General features: G+C 44.9%; 1 protein-coding gene across 1 annotated transcript; it reads right to left on the reverse strand.

Moving 5' to 3' along the window:
* Window positions 1-455: 455 nt before the first annotated feature.
* On the reverse strand, window positions 456-7,397 carry CLDN16 (claudin 16). The gene is made up of 5 exons (XM_008493319.2): window positions 7,060-7,397; window positions 2,620-2,722; window positions 2,197-2,361; window positions 931-1,122; window positions 456-595 (listed from the first exon to the last, which is right to left on the reverse strand). The coding sequence occupies exons 1-5, from the start codon at window positions 7,171-7,173 to the stop codon at window positions 456-458; spliced, it is 714 nt and encodes a 237-aa protein (XP_008491541.2). The 5' UTR covers window positions 7,174-7,397.
* Window positions 7,398-17,641: the final 10,244 nt, after the last annotated feature.

Genomic DNA, 17,641 nt, shown 5'->3' on the forward strand with positions numbered 1-17,641 from the left:
CTTCTGCTGAACTCTCCAGCTGCCTTTAAGAGGAGCAGACCCCCATGCTGGGTGCACAGAGTCCAGATGCTGGCCAGATGACCATGCCTGCTCTTTGCCTGTGTTTTCTCCTTTGTATGTTCTGTTGACATGTTGCCAGACATGGAACAGGTCCATCTGGGAATTCATGCTGAACACTGGGGTCTGATCCAGGAGCAGCTGATTTTTCCCATTTCATCCTCATTATTTCAATTGATGCTTATTCAGGCACTCTGAGCCCTCAAGAGAACAGGAATCCCTAAAGCAAGAACTTCTCAAATATTATTTTTTTGAAGGAAGGGGTTTTTTAAGCTCTTGTAATAGAATATATCCTTGAAATGGATCTTTCCATCTGTGTCACAACCACAGGAGCCTGGGTCTCTGTGTAATCCACTACAAATAAAAGTAGAGCTCTTTCAGGAGTGCTTACCTCCTCCTCACACTCTTGTGTCCACTGCATACATTTTGGCAGTAGCTGTTTGTGAGGATGGCAAGTGAACATTTGTTACAATTGTCCCAGGTGAGTAATAGCCTTTCCTCAAGGAGTAAGCAGAGTGGAGTCTTCCAGAGCTGGTCTCTGTGAGGCACAGGGAGAGAAAGAGGATCTGCTAATGAGTGTTTGGTGACTTTCAGCTGCAAAGTCTCAAAATGCAGAGAAAGCAGCATTCCTGGGTATGACATAATAATACATATGTCATGTTTACACCTCAGCTCCCACCTGAAGGCTTTGGTGTGCTTCCTAGAGCTACTGAAATAGCACTATTCCCATTTTACAGATGAGGGTATTGCTACTGGGGATGAGCAACCATCCTGAAATATGTCCCTGAAGGACTTTCCCCACCCCGTGTGCCTGTAGCCCCACCCCCTGAGCCATGGCTCTGAACTGCATTAATCCCTGTCATGATTCCTCACCTCTGAAAAGGTACATGCAGCAGGTGAGCAGGGCCCCAGATAAGAAACAGCCAAGTGACCCCGCCATGCCGAGCCAGCAGGACCAGCCAAACTTGTACTGGATGCCCAGAAACACGTTGTGGAAGACCAGGGAGGAGCGCTCCATGTAGACATCAACAGCGTACCACACCGAGCCAGTGATGCCTGGGAGACCTGTGGGACAGGAGGCCACACAGATGGACTACGAGGAGATCACAGACATAAAATCTGGAGCTATAACCTGCTGACTGCTGGGTCAGAATTCAGAATGGAAAGACCTTCCTCAGATGGTGGGTTTGTTCAGTCTCAGCCAGGTGACTTAGGTGGATAGACCCTGGTTCCTGCTGCTATCAGCTGGAGCACTGTCAGGCAGAGGCTGTGCCTCATGGCTTGGCACTCACAGGCACCATCGGCCCTGACTGGCAGCACTCAGGTTTCTGCAGTAAAAGCCAGAAAGCTCCTCCCTTCTCAGCTCATTTATCACCTTATTGTAAAGTTGCTTCAATAATTTAATTGTGTAATCTGTTTTGACTTGAAGAACATTGACAGCGTTTTTCAGACCAGCTTTGAGAGGTGAATAGAGGATGTTTAAAAGAAACTCTCAATGTGTTTTACACATGCTCTCAGTACCTGGAGTGAGTTAAATCTCCTTATGCTGAAGCAGAGGTAGATACTCGATATTGGCATAAAGTCAAACGAAATTGCTTGGTACCTGACAATCTATTTAGTTTTGTATTTAAAAGCCTCCCATTGGCTGTAACAACAAATTACAGTCAGTAGGGTATCTATCACCTAGGAGGGATGCATGTGTTATTATCCTTTTATTAGAGATCAGCTGCAGATATTTCAGGCTAAGTGACTTGCCCAGGTTCACACAATCTGTGGCAAAGCCAGAAACCAAACCAGGATACCAGGGCACCTCTAGTCCTTCAGCAATTAGGTCTCTCTGTCTTATCAACAGCACTGACCTCTTCACAATAAAACAGCAGTAAATGGAAGTCAGTCAACTCAGAGATGAGTCACTTGGTCAGTACATGAAATGAAGGCAAATAAATTCAGCTACTTGCTGTTAGGGGCAGGCCGTGAGCAAAGGAATCTATATTGCACAAATAAAACAAATAAAGATCATTCCCCCATGTTTACCCTCTAGAAAAGGACCAACACTTCTCCCCAAAATAAGAGAAGGCTTTAAAGCTACCACCTTTGCTAAAGGGTGTCCTGCAGGGTGGGGATGCAGCAGATGGATACCTGCACTGAGCAGCATTACCCCAGACACCACGCAGATGCGCAGCTTGATGAGTGGCTCATAGGGAAGGAATTTCACACAGTCCAGTCCAAGGACAAGGAAGAGAAATCCAAATCCTGCCAGGATATCTGCTGTGATCATCATGGCTCGAGTCAGCACCAGCTTAACTGCAGGACAAAAGCAGATCATTTTATTGTTCACAACTGGAAATGTGGGTGAGTAATGAGATCAGATCTTGTGGGAACATTTTTTCTGGAACGAAGTTTTCTCCAGCTTCCCCTGGGAATAATACTTCACTGAGAAAAGAAACATGGATCTAATATGTATGTGCACAAAATTTTCTGTCATGGAGCAGAACAGTTGTTCTTTTTATCTACATTCAGGTGTCCCCAACACTTGTAGAAATGTCATTGCCTCTTACATACCAGAGTGTTCTGCAAAGATGGAGTCGTACTCATCGCAAGTTTGGATCCCATCAAAAACGTTTGTGACACATTCCCACCACAGGCCACGGCATTTTGTACTCACCTGTGGGTTGAGAAGAGAAAGAAGACCCTAAGTAAATATATCAACCAAGACACCAGAGGGTCAGCTAATCCCATCAACAGTAACCCTGGTTCAGTTACATCAGTGCCAAAGTCAAGTGGCTTACCTTGAAGAAAAAAAAAAAAAAGTGTCAGGATGGAAAAAAGGGACAAGGTTTTCAAATGAGAGTAAAAGAAATTCAGGCTAGACATCAGGAAAAAAATCTTCCTGTCGGTAAGGATAAAAATTCTGAAGGAAATCTCTGGGAGGAGCCAGAGGATGGCTGACAGGAGAGATCTAAGAGCAGGTTTGATCACTCCTTGCCAAATGCTTGTCTAGGCTGAGCTGGGTAGGGCTCCAGACAAGACAACCTGAGACCTGGCTGTCCATGCTCCCCTTACCCCATCCTCCTGCCAGGGAGCAGTTCAGAGAAGAGTGAGCCTGATGGGGCAGGGGTTGCACCAGGACCCAGGCCACCTGCAATGAGAGGTGGCTGCAGCGTGGCAGAGGAGCACTGTGCTGCAGAGTGGAGGTGGGGATGTGAACCCCCTCCAGAGGTTCATGAACTCAGCCATGAACACTGCCTAGAACAGGAGATGCAGGCAGTGTTGATCCTAGCCCTAGGGCTCTCTGTGTGTTTCCAGCTATAGGACCACATGTGTCTGAGCCACACTCATCTCTGAGACATCCAGACTCAGGCAGAGGTTGCAGTAGCATCATAGCTAATTGTCTCCACTGTCATGAAGCCGTAGGTACCATTCCCAGCCCAGCCTGCCATAAATAACTTTAATTTGGGAGTTATTTTCATTACCAATGCAAATATGGCAACAAGCACCTCTAAACCATTCCTGTAATTGCTCATACAAACAGCAGAGTTAATGTCAGTGCAGCTTTGGACTCCAGCCTGCTGCCAGTGACACCTGCTGCAGTTAATGGAAGGAGAAACTCTCGTGGGGAATGGGTTCCACACAGGTGACAGGGACTGGGCTTGCTTGGATGATGCAATCAATGTTTTTTTCTTCCACTGTGTAAATCACAAAGTAGATAATAACATATCTCAGCCACTTAGTAAAGTCTTATTCGGGATGTACTGAAGCCTGTAGCCAACCACAATATTTTTTCCACACTGCAGTGTCCAAGCCAAACTGTACACCTCTGTGATACAGCACTGAGGCTAAAGGGTGAGTAAAAATAACTCGCTACTTCAAACTGGCAAAAAAAACCCCAAAACTATTTAGGTTTGAATAAAAGCAGTTCATGTTTAAATAAAAACATGAAACAAAATAGAAACATTTTGTTTCATGAAGATGAAAACTACTGAAAACTTTCACAAGAGATTTAATGAAAAAGATCAAACACACACAAAAGGAAAACAGTTTTGGAAAAAAAAAAACAAACCTGTTTTCATTGATTATGTGTTTTTCAAGTGAACAGTGTAATGTAAAAGCCATTGGCCATGTTTGTGTTATATGTAAGTTTTTACCATGGCCCTCGATCTAGATGCAGATCCTTTTCTGTCTTAACTCACCAGCATTCAGGCTGTGTGTAAAATTGGCATATATTTATTAAATTATATTTTTTCCACTTGTATTTATAACATTTAATGTTTCTTCTAAACCTCTGAAGGCTTTTTCATGCTACTCTGTATTCAGTTAATACTGCAGGTTACTTCTTCATTTACTTTCATTACTATTGTTTTTTAAATCTTACAAGCTGCATTTGCATATAAAATGTTTATAGAAAGACTAAGAGGATTCCAGGCTTTGGAAGGCTCCAAGCAAAACAAAGGTCTTAAAAGTGCAACAATTGGGCTCCTGGTTTAGCTCATGGAATAATCCACTTCCCAGCCTAGAAAAAAAAGATAAATGTTTTGTACTTCTTGGAATGATACAGTTGTCACCTACTCCTGCTAGTGCTGCATGCTGTCAGAAGCGGGGCCTGGCCATGCCCAGCCAGGGACAAATGGCTCTGCCTGGTGCTGGAGGGATAGGAACAAGAGTCAGAGGGTCTGTGCTTGGCCTGGGCCCCTGCTGAGCTGTTCCGGTTACTCTTATCTTCTTCTTAATCTTCTTGACCACACCTCTGCTCACCTCTGCTTTGTGTACTCTTTGTCCTTTTGGTTGTTAATCTGCTCCCAAACTACCCTTGGGCGTCTGCCCTTTACCAGAGGCACAAACCCCCAGGCACATGGGAACTCAACTGCTGTGAACCGGAAAGGGGCCAGAGCAGGCTGGGATTGCTCCATCCCATAGCCGGTCCCATGCACCTTGTTGGTAATACCAATACCCCATCACCTTTCTCCCCCACAGCAAATCTTCTCCAGCTTCCCTGGGCCCAGCCAAGGACACCCCGAGAAACCAAGCATCTCACAGCCAAACTCCTTCTCTCCCCTTGGATTATGAAACACGTTGCCACTGCCTGCTTTCCCTAACACAAGTATGCATGTAAAGAACAAGCTGCATAATGGCTCTAATATATATAATTATATCCTATCATAATGTATAATTAATAGTAAAATAATTCTAATGCAAAGAAATGACACAACAAGCACACACTTCCCATTCTGGGGAAAGCGCACAACAGAAACATGGGAGCGGTGTTAGTCACAGTGTTTCACCCCAGTGTAAAAAGGTGCCAACAGACAACAATTACAAGCCCAGCCTGAGAGTAAAACAGACAGTGCTTAACAGTAGTGCTAATATCTTTAATCCACCTGCAGCAGGGAGGGACTGTGTACACAATACCATGTTTGTTGGGAAGCAGATGATGGTTTTTTTCCAGCACTAACTACTGCAAAAAAACCCTGCCCCAGCCTTGTCTTGATGCTCACACGGAGGGAGGGCACCAGGTGAAACCATTTTCTGTGTTGCCGTAATCCGGCTGTTTATGAAAGGGAGGAGAGGGGCTGAGCGCTGGCCGGAGCCCCGCAGCCCCTCTGGAGGTGGCTTCTGCCATCAGTCCCTGGTCACCTTCTCCTGGGCTGCTCTTCTCCAGCAGGACCACAACGAGGGCTTCATCCTCTCCAGCTGCGGGGGACCAGGGCCAAAGACAAATTGCTTTCTCCTGAAGTGGAAGCTGCCTGAAATCACCCTTTTTTCTGGCCATGGAGAGTTCACCCTCTACGACTGTTAGGGAGGCAGTGAGTCATTAAGCGCCATTAAGGAGATCAGTGGTCAGGTATTAAGGCTGGGGGCGTTTTGCTCCATTATTTAGTATTCACACTCAGAGCAGGAATGTGAGAGTAGTGGCTGCTAATAACTGAGCTGGGTGTTAATGAAGCACTTGGCAGGTGCCTTTGCGCTGAGAAGACAAGGTTACACAGCCTCAGGGTACTGGACTGGTTCTTTCCTGGACTCTCTTTGCTTAGGAGTTGGGTTTCCCTCTTCTGTTTTCCCCACCATTTGGTTTTTCTGAGTATACTGATGTCTTCAGCTGCCTGCAGACAATTCACATCTTCCTGAAATGAATCTACAGTATGTCCTAAATTAAGATGGTAAATGAAGAGTAATATCCCAACAAGCGTCAGTGGGTGCACAGTTTTCCCTGCAAAGAGGGTCACTGAGCAGACACTAAGAACTTCAACACATTGGATCTATGACCACCATTGCATCTACAACCACCTCCCAAGGAAGGACTGACAGTCAGATTATCAGGATTATTTGTGGTATAGAGAAAAAAATGTTTTTTTTTCCTGTACTCAGTTTTATCCATCTTTCCTCAGATAATTCATCATTTGATGTGATGTAGCTAAAACTTGTATTGTGATCTCTAAGTGCAGAAGAGCTCTTCTGGCTCCCTGTGCTGGGTAGTGGATAAACAGTTTCCTCCTGATATATTCAGCCAAAGTCTCCATCTTGGAAGATGTTCCACCTTCACTGCATGAAGTATCTGGTTTGCCAGAGAACATGTTATTCGTGCTTCTCCATAAATTCCTGTTAGCCCTATAGCCCAATGGCTGTTAGAACAAAAACTTGAAAATCACAGGTGCACACACTGAACTTTGCCACCAACTCTGATCTGCAGAACTAAAAACATTTCCAAAATATCCACGTGTGCCGGAGCTGCAGGATAACCCTACTCAGCTTTATGCACTTTAAAGCATAAATCCTATATAGACCTTTCCTGAACTTGCTGAGAGCAGATTCTGGAAAACAAAATTGGGCAGAAAGAAACACAGAAAATACCACTTCCTCCCTGCACTTTGCCAGACTCAATATTCACCCATTCCACTGAGCACAACAGGGAAAAACTAGATAAGAATGAAGTAATGATGCCCAGACCCAAAGTCTCTCTAGGACACATTTGTTTTGGTGATCAGGTTCTCCTCACCCCAATCTTACCTCTAGGGAATCATCAGCATTCACCATCCAGCAGTCAGTCCAGGTAGATGCTATCAAAAACCCAGTAGAGAAAAAAGCAAAAAAACAGCCCGCATACTGGAGGAAAAGCTTCATGTCAGCAGGTGCTCAGCACATCCAGGGAGGTGAGAAAAACAATGGCCAGCCTGTGCTCTTGAAGGTGGGGTAGAAGCAGAGCCTCAGAGTCCCAGGTCACTACCACCCTTTTCCAGTGGCCAGAAACAGTGGGAACTTTTCACTCCTGCAGATGCCACCACTTAGTGATGGCCACAGCAGCAATGGTCACCTATAGCAAGGACAGGAGGAGGGGGAGAGCACCCACGGGAGCTGCTGCAGCCAATCCGCCCCACAGAGTCAGAGCGCTTGTCATGCCTGGCTGAAGAGAAACAGGGTTGTGCAGAAGTGGCATGCAGGTAACTGGAATCCTGGACTTGCAAGGAAAACAGGTATCATTGCAAGTTTTGGCAAAGTAGTATTAAAAAAAAAAAAGAAAAAAAGAAAAAAATGTTCTTCAGGATAGAAATTTTCAGCACTGCTACAGAACATGCAGAAGAGCTCTCGTGCACATACATGTTTAGTCCTGGACATGGTTCATTTCTTAGCAGTGAGCAACTATAAAGTGTCTTGCTGTAGATCCCAGGCCTTTTGGTTACCCTGTTGGTCTCTAATGCAGTGATGATTTAGTTCAATGCAGGAATGTCACTAGGAAGGGAATGGAAAAGGGAGCAGTCATGAGTCTTCAGAGCCAACAGCAACAACCATCCCAGCTCAGATACGGACCTGTGTATTCTACACTGAAAACAAATCTAGATGCTGCTCATGCCCTGGACTTCAATTTGCTCATGGCCTGAGCCCAGCTCCCATGTGGGAATTTCGAACTGTACAAGCCAGTGACATTTGGGGGGATTTTTTTCGCTGGATTTTCCCTGCTATCTTACAGTTATTGCAACCTTCTTTTTTTTTCTTGGATGAGCAGGGGTCACACAGGCTGCAGGGTTGAGAAGGACATCTGCAAGGAGGCTTCTTACTCAGTGAGGGTGAGTGCATCCTCTCACCCTCTGTAGGTGACCCTGCACTGGCAGGGGGGGTTGAGCTCGATGATCTTTCAAAGTCCCTTCCAACCCCTACCTTACTGTGATTCTGTGATTCTGTGCAGTGCTGAGAAACCCAGCAAGGCTCCAAGGCACTTTCCAGAGGCAAGACTGGGCATTCTTCCCATCCCAAAGGTGCAAACGCACGGAAACCACCAGTGACCAGCCTCGTGATCTTTAATTTTGAAAAGAGAAGCAATAAAACACTGGAGAGCTTCCTTTATCGGACAAGTCTTCAAGACGGGACTGCGGAACAGAGCCTTGCTCTGCCTTTGGTTCTGCTTAAATCTGCTTGTCCTTGCTGATGGTGTCTGTCATTCCAGCTGTCACCTCCAGATGGAGCCAATCGGTATCCTTAGAGAGCTGCTCAAAGCTTGGTTTCTCTTTGAGATTTCCCTCCAAATACAAGAGCAATAAGAAGTTTATTATTCTTACAATATATAACCTGTATAATTCCTATCATAACCTCATGATACTGTTATACTATCAGAGTCAACAAACTTCTGCCTTGATCCTTGGATCACTCTGTTCCTCAGAGGTCACACAACAGAATTGGTCCTCAGCACATGCTTTAGGAGACATGAGGTAGGGAACAAATACCCCAAGTCAAAATCCAGCGTTTGCAGTCGGCTCTGTTGCTTCAGTGCTTCTGCTCTCTGTTATTTAATATCATTCTTAGAAGCTGACAAATGCTGAACTTTTTTTTGTCCTTCTCCACCAGATGTATGTCTTGGTGTTATGTGGCTGTGGTATCTTCTGCTGAGTCTTCTATATCCAAATGTCTATACAAGGCAAAACATCCCCCATGATCTTCATTTCATGGCTTTCTGTGACAGGGTCAGAGTTCTGATCCCAACATTTCTGACCCACAGGGACAGGGCACTGTAAAGAATAATGACTTTCATTAGCCACACATATATATGGATTGCATTGATATGAGACAGATACTGACAATGAGGATAATTTTCCTATTCTTGTCTTGCATTGTATTAATTAACCTGGGACTTCACCAGTTTTCAATATAGGGTATCGTAGCCAGTTGTTATGAGAAGTTACTCATAACATCCTGTCCTGCACCCAAATGCAAGCCTGTTTCAGAGATGGTAAGCCCAGCTGGGGAAACTGGAGCCATTTTTCCACATTTGGTGCGTAGTGAAAATGTGCCCACTATAAGCATGACCAATGTAAAAAAAAAAAAACAAACAAAACTCCCAGGGGAACAGGCAGACCAGGGTAACAGCCAGAGTGGAGTTTCTAAGCTTTTATAATGGGCACATCATACTCTATCCTCCCAGCTTAGCATTTCAGGTGTCCACCCAAGGTCAGCCCAAGGCATGAACCCCACCTGCTCCAGCTCCAGTGCTGCCTGTGTTTTGCTCCATCTCCCCACAACTGTCACAGCAGTCTTGACAAAGTCATGTTTATCTTATGTGTGCCCAGCCATTTGTGTTGCTGTCCCAGCTCCATCCACCTCCCTATGTTCACCCCTCCTGCAGGGCAGGGCAGGTGAGTGACCCTTCCTAGAGCTGGATGCCAGTGCTTCTCTGGACATGAGTCACAGGGAAGTGGCCTCACACCAGTCATTTGCATCTAGCTCAGGGCTCAGGAGCATCCTGGCCTCTGCAGCAGAGCAAGTTAGGATCCTCCTGTTTTCCAGTGCTCCAGAAAGTACAATACAATGAAGATGCTTTGTCATTTTAACCTGACAGAGAGGCCAATACAATGTCCATACAGTCCCATAGTAAATATTGGTGTTATTAGAAAGAATAAAATACTCTTATTCTATAGAAACTGGCAAGGTACATACTTAACATTCATTATTTAAAGCAAGTCAGCACCTTTGTGAAACAAAGTCTGTAGCAGTTTCTCATCATACTCTGCTTTTCCAGCTTAGCATAACAGATGTCCTCTCATCTTCAGAAAACAAGCTCAGAATGACCTCCCAGGATGTCTTTGTATAACCTAAAATCTTGCTGACATGGCCTGGTGTAGTTTTCAAATGGATTTGTAGGCTTGTCCTGGTTTGAGAGGACCAGTGGTGTCCCATCTAGGGTTTTTCTATCCTGGTCCTCTCAAATCAGGACAAGGCTGTACTATATCTGCTAACTGGATCTTCTCTTCCTAACATCACATTTATAGTACTTTGACACTAACAAAAGCATTATGGTATCCTAATATTTAATTATCAGATCTTGGCCTCACTGGGCTCTTAAACTGCATGGTACCAATGCATCATAACTTCATTAACGTAACAGCCTTGTCACCTCCCTTACACTCCCAGCTGAAAGATGAACTCACTACAGGTCGATTGCTTTTATTACTCATTAACACAAGGTGGTCTGTGTTCTCTGTCAAAGGTAAGCCATTATATTACAGAGTAATAGAAACTACCATTACTCTTGGGAGGGTCATAGGTCGTTTTCATCTGTCTACCTACAAAATCATTCTTTCAGCAACTACCCCAATGAGGTAGCAGTCCTGTGAGCAGGAAAGAGTTGTGTCCACCCTTTACTTCCACAGTGCCTAATAGATAGTGTAGCAGAGGGCCTTGGGCAAGAGGGAAGTGGTGATGCTGCGCATTAATGCATGAAATATGGACATAGCTGAAAGCAAACAAGCACTCGGTGGTGTGACTGTCGTGTTCAGGGTCTGGGGCTTGTGGAACTGGTACACCTCAGGAGCCAGAGGTGATGGACAGCTTCTGGAGAGGCTTCCCTATGATCTTTGCTGCTGCTGTGAAAGACTCCATGGGCCAGTCTGCCCAACCCTTCCCACTCCTTCCTCCTGGTGGTATCCCCTCCATTTTCCTGCTTCATACACCACCATTCATGGCCTCTTCATCTCCAGAGCAGTGCATGTCCTTGGACATGAGATGTGGACACACATGAATTGCAGAGCAGTGCGCGTCAGCTGTAATGTGCTGCTCCAGCCATATTCACATGGTCATGAATCTCTAGGATTTAGCTTGCAGTTAGTTTGGTAACCCCAAAGAAAACAGTAGGACTTCTATGGCATTTGTGACTTTTCAAGTACAAAATATTTAGGATTAAAAGAAAATAAGAAAGCAAAGGTATTTTCTAGTAGATAGGAACTTAAAGGGTCAGTGACTAAAAAATCTTGTGTGTGTGTATGGATACTATACATATAGGTGTGATGCTCATCTAATATTTTCAAACAATTTTTTACATCACTCCCATGCAATAAATAATAAAATAAGCATTTCAATACTGTCCTTTTAGGCCTTCAAAGCAGACTGCAACCTCAGTACAATAGATTTTGTTTTATAGCTCTCTATGAAATCCCACACTTGAGAAACACATCATCTCAATAATGTATTACTAACCCCATTTCAGAGCTGGGGAAACCAAGGCACTGACTAAGTGAATTAGATCCAGAGCAGGGAGTCACAGCCCCGCTCCTCTTTAACAACGTGGCAGCACTCTCTGCGTGGGTGGGGTGAGATCCTTATCAGTGAAAACATGTGTGACCACTTGGGTTTCCTGAAAGCAGCCACTGAGAGCACACAGTGCTGTCACACATACCAGCTCTCCACAGGCGTGTCCAGGCAGAGGAGCTGGGCAGTGGATTAGACACACCTTTTCTTGGCATGTCAGTAGTTCCAGTGAATAGACCTAGTCCCCAAGCACCCCGAGGGCTGTTGATGCCCTGCCACGTCCCAGTGGCATCATCCTCATCCAAGTGTGTGTTTCCCAGAATGAGCCTGAACTTACCTGTGCCCTGATGCAAACATGATAAAATGTGAGGGAAGAGCAAGGTCTGTGCCACTAATAGCAGTCATGCAGGAAGGGAAGGAGGGCAGGGTCAATATTTAGCTTTTTCTCCAGAACTGGAGGAAAGCAAAGGAAGAAAGGTCCCATGGTGGAAGGAGTTTGCCCAGGAAACCCCAGGAAGGGGTTTGGCATTACTTGGCAGCTGCTTGGCAGAATCTCGTGTCACCTTAGCTGAAGAGACAGGGGACATCGTACATGCGCTCCACCAGGCAGCCTCTGCTGGCTGGAATCCAGCCCCTCTTGAGATTCACTTCACAAGAAACATCCGCTGTGCCCCTTGCTCCTGCTCACCAGCTTGCTCATTGGAAGGTAATGAGCAACCCTCCAGGAGACTCGGTGAGGGGGAAGAAAAGTAACTACTGAGTTAGAACTGCACCGTTTCATAGCAGGATGTTTGATCTGCTATAAAAGGACAAGGAGGGCAAGAGCTGAGTCTTGGAGGAAACATTTGCTGCTGTCTTCACAGCCCAGGAGCGTGGAACAATTCTGAGACCTGATTAGGTGAGCATGGTACAGGAAACTCCCTGAGGAATGGGGAGACACAGGCAGAGCTGTAGTCCCAGCCTTGGGACAGCAGAATCTGACTGTAGCCTCTGGTGCTTGTCTTGTCCAAGGCATTTGTATAGGGAGTGTTTCCAGAGACCTCCTCTCTCCCTCCCTGTCCTCTCCCACACATCAGAGTCTTTCTGTGCACTAGAAGAGAGCACAGCATGTCCTTTCCCTCTTTCTCCTATTCTGCCTCTGTTCTGCCCCGGTGGTCGTGATTCACACAGGGCTTGGTTTCCTTTCCTGCTGTTTGTGGAGATGTGCTGTTCCTCACTAGAGCTCTCCCAGAGGAGACCATCCCTCTGCCTGCTCCTGGTTTAAGTTTCACTTGCGCCTTCTTTGTCAACAGCACAGGGTGTGGGCTCACCCCAGTGTTCCCAAGTCACCCACCAGCCAAGTCTCTGTGTACATCGGACTTAAGGAGGAGTTTTCATGAGCAGAGGGACACAGCTGTGAGACAAACACCTCCAGCCTCTGGCCACCAGCCAGATAACTGGAGTTATCCAGTTTTAAACTCCTTCTAGGCATTGAAATAATGACCTTGGGCTGCCAGTGTGCTCTCCCAGACCTAACAAGAAAGGGTGTGTTGGAAAGTCCTGCAGAGAAGCTCCTTCCCTTCTCTTCCTCTGCCATGCACAGACATGCAGGCAGAGGATTTTGAAGAGTTTCATTTCCACATGGGCACATAACAACTGGACACATTTAAAGAATATTCTAAATGTTCAACCCTACTCCACACAGGAAAATCCAGCCATATGTGTGAGTACACAAAAAATACCTGGCTCTGATTTCAGTGTCTTAAAAGACATTGAAGCATATTGAACATCAGCATCTAAAAATCCCATCCTACTGCTCCTCTTGCATTCCAGGGACAACTGGTTGTTGGAGGATGGCTGTATAGTGTCAACATATCCATTAGGATGCTGAACAATTGTTCACAGGTCCTGGCCAGTCATAAGATTTTCTACTTTACAGTAATTCATGTATCTTGAATTGTTCCAATATCCAAGTCCAAAAAAGTTAGGTCAAATAGATCCCCAGCAGAATTCCTAGCAATATGGACAAGGGTCTGAGATCATCAACCTCTTAAAAGGCCTCATCTCCTAATATTTATATTGCACTTGAACAGTTTGATCTAAAAATCTTGCAGCAGTTTGTGGCAGAGCCTTTCTAGGAAGGACCTTGGATGACTTTATCTTCCCAGCAATAATTATCAGACATGTCATAAGGGCTGAGGAATTGGATAGAAGCTGTGATATGAGAGATATCTCATATCCTGAGATGGGAATCTTTGAGCAATTTCTAAAATGCTAACTATGGCTTGGGTTTTTCCTTAACATGAAGGTTGCCCCAAAACCATATTCACAGGTACTTGAGCTTGAAGTCTTAGCTGTTTACTGGGTGAGCAATATGTCATGGTAACTCTATCTTTAGTATTGACTTAAAAGCAGTTCCTGAGGAGAACTTCAGATCTAATCCTCAGTCTTTCTCTCTTATTCCTCTCTCTATCTGCTTGTTACACCATTCCAATGCCCCTCATTCCTTCATATCCTTCATCTCTCAGTGCAGAAAATTTTTTAGGGGTGATTCTGAAGGTGGTCAGAGCCCTCAGTTGCCAATCTCAGGAAGTTCATTCCATAACTAGGCCATCAAGCTCATGCATGAGCACAAACACCACCCATCACATAGTCCCTGGTGAAGACTTGGCAGGATTTGGGTAGAAATATGATCACTGCTATAACTGGTCCCTGAATGATCTGAACTAAGACCTTGCAGGCATCAGAAATATGGTGAAAGTGAAGAGAATGGCTGGATACCAAGTGTTAGATCTTCATGGAGCCCCTTCGCTGGAAAGTGGAGAGATGTTTTGTAATTGCACTTGGAAAACTCTTCAATGGATGATACCAGGGGTGAATTTTATCTTGCCAGGACCTTGGTGCACAGCTGTCATGGGTCATGCACCAAGTATGACACTTATGCACATTGATCTGCCCTATCGTCTCCCTCTCAGTCAAGCCTGGGTCTCACTTTTCCTCATTGCTCCCCCTCTCCTGTCCTGGGATTCCAACCCCAGAAGCTGCTGTGCTCCACGTAGACCAAATGGCACATGGTGGGGAAAGCAGCCACACTGTGGGTGACCCAACAAGGCACTCTGTCCATCTGACACTTTGTTGTTGAGCCTCATCCCTAAGTGCCCTACAGTACCTGTCCCATCATCTGGCACCATGATTAGTTTCATCCATTTTGAGGAAGACATTTGTTGACTCTATGACACAGAGTCACCTTCTATCAACAGCATGCAGAAGCAAGTTTAATGCTTTTCCCACCATTACCTCTCTAGTACTGTGAAACTCATTGTTTCCATTAATTTGATTGTGCCTGACTTCTGTTTTCTATTTGGCTTCTGGTACAGAATGTCCAGCAAAAGAACAACCCTAAAATAGAAAAATCGAAAGCAAAATAGACCCTACAGCATGGGTCAAATCTCTTGGCCTCCAAGAGATGGTTTTTTTGCCATGGAATCTATATCAGAACTTCCAGTATCACTTTGGTAAAAAACACAAGTGGCCAAATGCAGGACCACCTGTGTTTCTCAGGAGCTTGCTGCCTTGTACAGAGAAGCCTGGTGAGCTGAGGGCTGTGGCCAGTGACACACACGGTGCAGCTTTGTACATGCCAAAACCATTTTTTACAGATGGAAATGATTCTGGTGTTTTGGGGAATTCTAAGGGACATTCTTTGGCCTTGTGGTCATTTGTGGGTTGCTGATTCAGGAGAGGAAAAAAAAACAAAGGCAACAGGTGAAAACCAAGAAGCCGGGATGGAAACACAATCCCTTCCAGAGCCCTCACCAGAAAGTGTTTTGGAGGAGAAGGCAGGAGTTCAGTCAGCCTCCAGCCTTGTGCAACTTCAGCGTGTTGCATACAAGCACATTTTAACTAGAGCCAAATGAAATCCATCATGTGAAAGAGTGAAACTATTCCCAAAACTGTAGCTTTGTTACAGCCAGTGAGGAAACATGAATGTTTGAATGACTAAAAGAAGAGAGTTGATTATTAGCTTGGTTTATCTCCAGCAGATTAGGAATTCCAGGTCATGTCTGCTGACCAAACACAGAGAGGTTTATGGTGTTTCTGCCCCGCAACATTTGAGAAAGAATCATTCATATAGCCCATTTTAAATCCAATTTTCACAAGATACTCCTTGTGTGTAGTCAGTATCAAGTAAGTCCAGTCTGCCTCTCTAAATGATGCTACCTCCATAAATTTCAATTCCAGAGAGGAAATCTGAGCTTTCCTCCTGGAAACAGAGATTTCCATTTGGGTGTGCAGGGAAAAGCTCTGGGTTTGCTGGTAGTCACTGTCCTGCTGCCTTTTAGGCAATAAAAGTCATCCGGAGGAGTTCTTCTCCAATTACCTGTTTTAAAACTTCCTACTGAATCGCAGTCCTGCCACTGTGAGCAGCTGATGAAGGGTTAAGCTTTCTTTGTGCTGCTTCTCTTTGCAGCCCTGCCAGCTGAGATTTTTGGCTGCTTCAGCTGCTACCATGTTCAAACACAACGCCTGCCCTTCACTGCAGCCTAGGTTGGACACAATTCTGACTAATTCCAGGGAAGATTTGCAGCTGTCTTAGATCCTCCTGACACCTGAGCAAAGATGTGTGGGCGCTGCCTGCAAAAGAGTGCTTGGAGCTAAGGTTCAGAAAGGATGTTTCTACTGGATGGGTGGATGGATGGATGGGTAAGGGGGAAAGTGAAAAGAAAAAGCAGTCTGAAGATAAACAACAGAGTCATTTTAAGGTTTTTCTAGATGATGTAAACCAGAGCTAAATGCATGTGGTCCCACCAGTCTGCCCTTTTTCCTCAAGTCTTTGGACCATCAACTGAAACAGCAAATCATAGGGTTCAAAAGAAACACGATGCTGTACTTTCCTGTGAAACAGAGTAAACTTTCAAAACTCCTTGCTGCAGGATGCTGCAGGTGCCAAAAGTTTAAGAAAAAAAAAACAAAAACAACAACAACACAAACAGCCAAATTTATGAAGGAAACATCAACTGAGCAAAATTAAAGTAAAAAGTACTGGCACAAGATGTATTCAGATATGGATTCAGGGGGCTGTAACACGTTTTGGCATAGGGCCAATATGTACTTTTCTATACTAGGTATCCAACTGGGTTGATGTTTTCTGGCTATTTCCATTTTCTGGTTCAGAAGTAGAGTTTATGTCTTCACACTGAAACCAGAATCACGCAGCTGTGCCTGCTCTGCACACCTGCCCATATTTACAAGAGTTTATAATCAGAATGAGATTTTTCCCCCTAATACATCAGGTTTAGCTCAAGGATGAATTCAGCATAGGCTGGGGGGCAGCTTTAGGGGATGCCAGGATAGAGGATCACATGTAACCCTTTGCTCTCCAAATGCAGACATTGGACATTGAGACCTTCCCCAGAAAACATCTGAGAGAAGAGGAAAACAAGCTGCTCATCTGCAAGTCCTGGCAAGTGTTAAAGCTTGTTTTTGCCAGAAAAGGGAACAGGTATCTCCTCTGCTGAGTACGGAGGTGAGGCTTCTTGTCTGACTGACAACACCCAAAGGAGGGGTATGAGCAAGGTGTTAAACATTTGCTCCATACAGCAAAGTCTGCTGCACATGTGGATGATCTCTATAAACAATTAAAGGGGTCTGTCTACCTGCAGACTAAAAGGTCCCAGTTCAGTTTCAGTAGCTTTCTATGTACTTCTCACGCTTCTTCTCATTTGATCCTACCTATATAAAGGGTGAAAAAATGAAGACTCACATGTTTACTTAAGAACAGGCCAATCACTAAGGACTGGAACTAAACTCCAGTTCTAGACTAAAGAACTGGAGTATCTTTAGTCTAGAGAATACAGAGGAGATTGCAACATCTTGGATAAACCCAGATCTTTCAGTGAGATTAATGATCTGAAGAAATGGTATTTCCCTGAAAGACAGGTTAAAAAAAAAATGGTGAAAATAGAGTGGAAACTCTTTGGGACTTCCAGTGAAAAAAGAGTTCTAGGTCGAGGAGGAAAGGCAGGAATTACTGAGTAAAAATCGGGTTTTTTCCTGCCCATTGAACTACTGCAGAAAATCATCTAAAGAAAAAAAGGAA

This window comes from Calypte anna, chromosome 9, assembly GCF_003957555.1.
Source record: "Calypte anna isolate BGI_N300 chromosome 9, bCalAnn1_v1.p, whole genome shotgun sequence".
NCBI classification, from domain to species: domain Eukaryota; kingdom Metazoa; phylum Chordata; class Aves; order Apodiformes; family Trochilidae; genus Calypte; species Calypte anna.

Bases quoted from the DNA above. Each gene is read 5' to 3' on its own strand.
- CLDN16 (XM_008493319.2), bottom strand. From the start codon at position 7,173: ATGAAGCTTTTCCTCCAGTATGCGGGCTGTTTTTTTGCTTTTTTCTCT. The intron at 2,723-7,059 runs GTAAGATTGGGG...CTCAACCCACAG, and splicing joins ATGCTGATGATTCCCTAGAG to GTGAGTACAAAATGCCGTGG. The intron at 2,362-2,619 runs GTATGTAAGAGG...TTTGTCCTGCAG, and splicing joins CATCTTTGCAGAACACTCTG to TTAAGCTGGTGCTGACTCGA.